The sequence below is a fragment of the Euphorbia lathyris genome, chromosome 3, assembly GCF_963576675.1.
Source record: "Euphorbia lathyris chromosome 3, ddEupLath1.1, whole genome shotgun sequence".
In the NCBI taxonomy this organism is placed as follows: domain Eukaryota; kingdom Viridiplantae; phylum Streptophyta; class Magnoliopsida; order Malpighiales; family Euphorbiaceae; genus Euphorbia; species Euphorbia lathyris.
Genome location: NC_088912.1, coordinates 51,198,718 through 51,204,562, shown reverse-complemented (window position 1 = coordinate 51,204,562; position 5,845 = coordinate 51,198,718). Strand labels below are relative to the sequence as shown.

The 5,845-nt window shown below is 31.7% G+C and overlaps 1 protein-coding gene across 1 annotated transcript; it reads left to right on the top strand.

Annotated features, from left to right (window-relative positions):
- The first annotated feature begins 883 nt into the window (after positions 1-883).
- Positions 884-3,132, top strand: LOC136224173 (expansin-like A1). Its single transcript, XM_066012437.1, has 4 exons — positions 884-1,095; positions 1,236-1,345; positions 1,420-1,598; positions 2,583-3,132. Exons 1-4 carry the CDS (start codon positions 978-980, stop codon positions 2,965-2,967), a joined length of 792 nt encoding a protein of 263 aa, XP_065868509.1. The 5' UTR covers positions 884-977; the 3' UTR covers positions 2,968-3,132.
- Positions 3,133-5,845: the final 2,713 nt, after the last annotated feature.

The following is a 5,845-nucleotide window of genomic DNA, read 5'->3' as shown; positions in this document are numbered from 1 at the left end:
GAAAGATTTAATATATGATTGATACCTTAATGCATTAAAAAATGGGTTAATGTGTAAAAATACCTCTAATATTTTGGGTTAGGAGCAATTTTATCCATAATGTCTAAAATGATGCAATTTTACTCCTAACATTTATAGCCAAGAACAATTTTACCCATAACATTGATAATTTGGGTCAATTACAGACACTATTATAAAACATATACATTTTTTTCTTTATTTTGCATCAATTGCATATCAATTTGTTCTAAAAAAAAGATATTTCATGTTTTTTTGTAATTTAATAATAGAATTGGAGATTAACATTTATAAATTCGGTGAATTTTTTGAATTTTTTTATCTAATTCGTACAAAAAATAATATTTTTTTTACATTCCAACATATGTTTGTGATTTGTTACTAATAAAATGACGCACATGTGAAGTGTAGATGACAAAATTTATGACCGAGAAGACAATTTGACGAATTATTTCTCAATGTTGGGGTAAAATTGCTATTGACTTCCAACATTAGGAGTAAAATTGCACCATTTTAAATGTTAAAGGTAAAATTGCTCATAGAGATATTTTTGCATCTTAACCCTTAAAAAAATTAAGGATGACGGGGCTTCCGGATAATTTTTGGTTTGTATCCATGAGAATAGTTTAAGTCGACATAAATTAGAAAGTAAAAAAAATAGAAACATGAAAACGCAGATAAAGAAAAGGAAGTGTTAATAGTAGTTCAACACAGCTGTAATTGCATAGGCAATGAGTCGGTGTTCTGTAATTACATCACTACCCTGTCTGCCTCAGTGTGCGTTTTTGGCTGTCCTTTTCTTCCTCCCTTCCCTTCCCATTTAAGCACACTTTCTTTCTTTCTTTTGCGCACCTGTCCTCCATTCTCCTTCTATTATATATATTCCTTCTTCTTCCCCTCAACTATCACCTATTCTCTGTTTTATTATTTGTATCAAATTCCTCATTTTTCATCTATACATGAATATGGCTATCTTTCTTTCCTTTCTTTTCTTTCTATTCTCATTCGCTTCTGCCTGTGATCGCTGTGTCCACCAAAGCAAGGCTGCTTATTTCTCTACTGCTTCACCACTTTCTTGTAAGCGTCTTTTCTCATCCTTTACTCTCTTTTTCCAATCCATTTGATTATATCATCAAAATTCTAAATTGACCGCTACCCATATGATATTTTTGTGTCAATTTTAATGGGTAAATTTTTGTTTTGTTGAATTGGTGTAGCTGGCTCTTGTGGGTATGGCTCTATGGCAATTGGATTCAATACTGGATACCTTGCAGCTGCTATTCCCTCTCTTTACAAAGATGGTGCTGGTTGCGGTGCCTGTTTTCAGGTATCTATCTAAAATGGAATTCATGGATTATCATTTAATTTGGTTAATTACAATTTTGGGATTTTAATTTGCAGATAAGATGCAAAAACAAAAATCTCTGTTCTAGTAAAGGCGCAACTGTGATGATGACTGATCTTAATCGCAATAATCAGACTGACTTTGTGCTTAGTAGCAGAGCATTCATGGCTATGGCTAACAAGAATATGGGCAAAGACATTTTGAAACTTGGGATTGTCGATGTACAATATAAAAGGTAATCACTTACTCAAATCAAATGGATTGTTTCAATTTTAGTTTTAAATTCAACTTCTCATATTTTATTTTTGTATTAGTTAGATTTTGAAAATGATCCACTTGAGGGCTCAATTTTAGATCATACAAGTGTAAATTAGCATGGATCAATAGCCTTAAATAATTAATCAATGTGGTATGACATATTAAAAAAAAAAAATGTTGACCAACTACATAAACAAATGATTGTAAGGTGGGCCAAAATTTAATACCAAGTTGTTGCCAGAATCGCTGAGGATAAACGAGTAGCCACATTAATTGCTATTAACGGTCATATGTACTATAATACCAAAGCCAAACATTTATTTATTTATTTATTTTTTAAGAACACAACTGTTCTGTTCCATTATATTAATACTTGTCCCATAAATGTAAAAAAAAAAAAAAAAAAACAACAAAACAACTATATGTATTGTATAATGAAATACTTATTTGATGTTTTTACAATTTACCTAAACGTCATTTATATTACCACATGAAATATATCATGTGAAATATATTATGATGAACAAAAACTCATCCTTTCATGCGTTTCACCTTTTCTCACAAATGTTAGAAATGGAAACTCTCAGAAACTGATACTCAATGTTTCCGTAATTACTCAAAATATGAAATATGTTTTTCAATTTTTAAACGGTTTCTTCTGCCTATCCAAACTAAAACTTTGGAAATTCAAACTTGTTATTTTGCAATTTTAGCCTAATATTAATATTAGAAAAATTGAAAGTTACTATTTGAATTTCCTTGTATCCTTCGATATAAAGAACTTAATTATATTTTTTTCTCCTATAACTTTTATCTCTTGAATCCCGAGTGTGCTTGGACTTTCATCATCTTATTCTCCATTTCCTATGTTCTTAGAAATTACGTTTTCCGGTATCGGTTTACACTTGCGTTTCCGTGCAACGTAGGAAATACAACACGATAACATTATGTTATGTTGCAGGGTAGCATGTGAATACAAGGGGAAGAATTTGGCAGTGAGAGTAGAAGAATCAAGCCAAAAGCCAAATTACTTGGCCATAAAAGTATTGTATCAAGGTGGTCAAACAGAGATAGTAGCAATAGATGTAGCCAGAGTTGGTTCTTCAAATTGGGGATACATGAACAGGAACTACGGCGCCGTTTGGGATACAAGCAGAGTTCCAGAAGGGGCATTGCAGTTCAGATTTGTGGTAACAGCTGGATATGATGGCAAATGGATTTGGGCCCAGAAAGTTCTTCCTGAAAATTGGAAGCCTGGACAACTTTATGACTCTGGTATTCAAATTTCTGATATTGCTCAAGAGGGTTGCTCTCCATGTGATGATGGGACTTGGAAATTACTCTAATTATTTTTCACTTCTTCTTACAAAAGTAGGAAATAGAAATTAGAGTTTATACTCACAGGTTTCCACAATTAAGGATCAATCAGCTTTCTAGCTAAAATTAATTAAATTTGGATATCAATACGACTGTTTAACTTGGCATTTGAATTGAATTTGTTCAAAATAACACATCTCAGTATGAAAAAACAACACGTGTTCAATAACTATGTTATTTTAGATTAATTTAATCTCAAAGTGTTAAAATCAAAGATAAAATTGATACTATCTAAATTTAAATTTAAATTTTGGTTAAATTGATGTTACTAAAAAAACTTAAAGTAGCCGGTTTCCAACATTTTTTAAGTTTTAATGCAAAACAAAAATATACTAATAATACTCGGATTTTTCTTTCTTGTAACAATATAATTTTTTTTTTTTTTATGATGTTTGTTTTCTGTACTTTGATTTGGGAATATAATCTCAACAATGTCTAAGATATTTCTTTATCATAAACAAAGTCTATAAAATATCTCATTTGGTTTCTGTCCCCATGTGACGAGTTCCATTTATTTATTATGGTTTCTATTTTTAATGTCAGACAATTTATAATGTTATGCAAGTCTAACATGAATGAATAAATTTATAAATTAATGCGGAATCATTTTTTTTACCTAGAGAAGGAAAAAACCCATTGTATAGAATACATAACACTTTGCATCTTATTCAAAACTTCATTTTATTTTTACTTTTATTTTATACCCAAGGTAATTTAAAGTGGTGTGGGGACAAAGATAAGACATTAGTATGAGTGAAGTTCTTGTTTAGTATTCTAAGAATAAAACCTAACGTTAAGAAAATTCTCAAGTTCTTCATCCAAATTATTTCTCTATATATAAGTGGTCGTTGTCTCTCTTCATATATGGATGATTGTGATTTGTCTCCCTATATGACGGTTATTATGTTTTCATTCATGAGAAAATAGAAGAGTTTGGTATACCATCAAATAGATCTCATTAAAAGATTATAAAGTTATTCCTGGAAAAAAAGACTATGAAGTCGATTCTATATGAAGTTTATTTCCCGTCGTTGTGTTAAAAATAGTTTCAAGCATTGTTTATTATTGCTCTATTATGATCTATGACATTGAAGATGCAGATTCAAGCTCATCTGATGTACTTGTAATTTTTATTACTTATTGTTGAGCGATTTCCGCAAGTGCACGGTATACGCTTGTAGTAATAAAAGATATCGATCCCACAGGGAACGTTTTTTTAACAAAACTTATTTTCAATCGGTTAAATTTACTTTAAGGTTTATAATATGGAAAAATCGTTTAATCGGTTTTGGTTTTGAAATTGCTAGAGTAAGAATTAGATTAGAGTGTGAAGATGTTAGAAGATATCTGATTTAAGAATGAATTTGCAAAACAGGAACGTTTTAGTACTTTAAAATAAGTAAACAAGTATATTTATTTGCATTAAGCAAAGAAAACAACTTTAAACTTTGTACGAATTATAAAGATGAAATAAATGATGGAACCTCTAATTAATAGGTTTTGAAGGCGACAAAACCCTTATCCGGGATAATTGCCCTTAACCAAATTAAAACTCTACCGAGATAATAATTTGCATAAGTGTTCAACAAAGTTTCCTTGTAAAGATTTTGAATTAAACTACGTTTTAATGAAAACACCAGCAGTCACTTTAGTGGATTGGTTACCATAAGTGCTGCATATAAATCTATCGAATAGAACGGACTTTATTAGATGAAATATAAATTGATACAAGTTTACAGAGAACATGGAGCATTGAATTCTTCGACGGCGTGCAAGTGAACGGGTTGTCAATCCTTTCCTTGGGTTTCGTTAGAGTTTGTCAGGCTCAGGGGCGAATCCTCTACTCAATCTTCTCGTTGAATCTTCGTAATAGAGACTGGGTCGGTCCACTACCAAAATGTAAACTAAACTGGAACAATGTCTAAACGCTACTGAATTTGTTATTATTTAGTAAACAATGTGTGTACATCATATTGCTTTTGAACAGAATCGAAATCTAACTTCTGAATCACTTGATTCGGAATTTCTGCATAAATTCTACACTAATCTCTTTCTTCTACACGTATAACATTATCTTTCAACTCTCCATCAACTCTTTATTTATAGATGTTGAAGAGTCTTGATTGAAGTGTCGTGTCCGTTGTGAAGGATCGTGTCTGCTGTGAAAGGACGTCTTTATCCACCCGAACGATCGCGTTTCGTCGAAAACGAAAGTGTGTAACTAGGCCTCTAAAATCTCCTGCTCGTACCGAGAATATTAAATTCTCTACCGAGAATGGGGGAGCATCAATTGTACTTCAGACGAAGGGAAGGAGAGGCTGAGGGACGCGTGTCGCGACCGTGAATAGTGGGGGCCGCGGTCGCGGCACGGAGCATTTTTCACTTCTTCGCTCTCGTTCGTGTCCTCGACTTGGCGTTATTAATTTTCGTCGTCTTCGACTCCTTTTGTAGGGCTTTTCTTCTATTTTTGAGTTCTTTTTACTCCTATTTGGATTTTACCAAATATTTATGTACCTTGCATGAAAGAAACATATTCGAGAGTAAAAGCTTTCTAAATGGTTATAAATATCATAAATTCGTAGCAATATTGATGTAATTATTGATGATATTTTAGGTATATTTTGGGCTTAACAAATCTCCACACTTAATCTTTTGCTAGTCCCGAGCAAAATTTCACTGAATTTATTTTCTAACTAATCTCTTTATGAAAATAAAACATATATCTCTGTATTACCTTTTAAATTAGTTAAGCCGAAAAGACTAACTTCGCATGGCAAATTTATATGCAAAATATCAAACTAACTTAGTACAATATACGATATATCACTCGTCTTGTATTTCCAATTT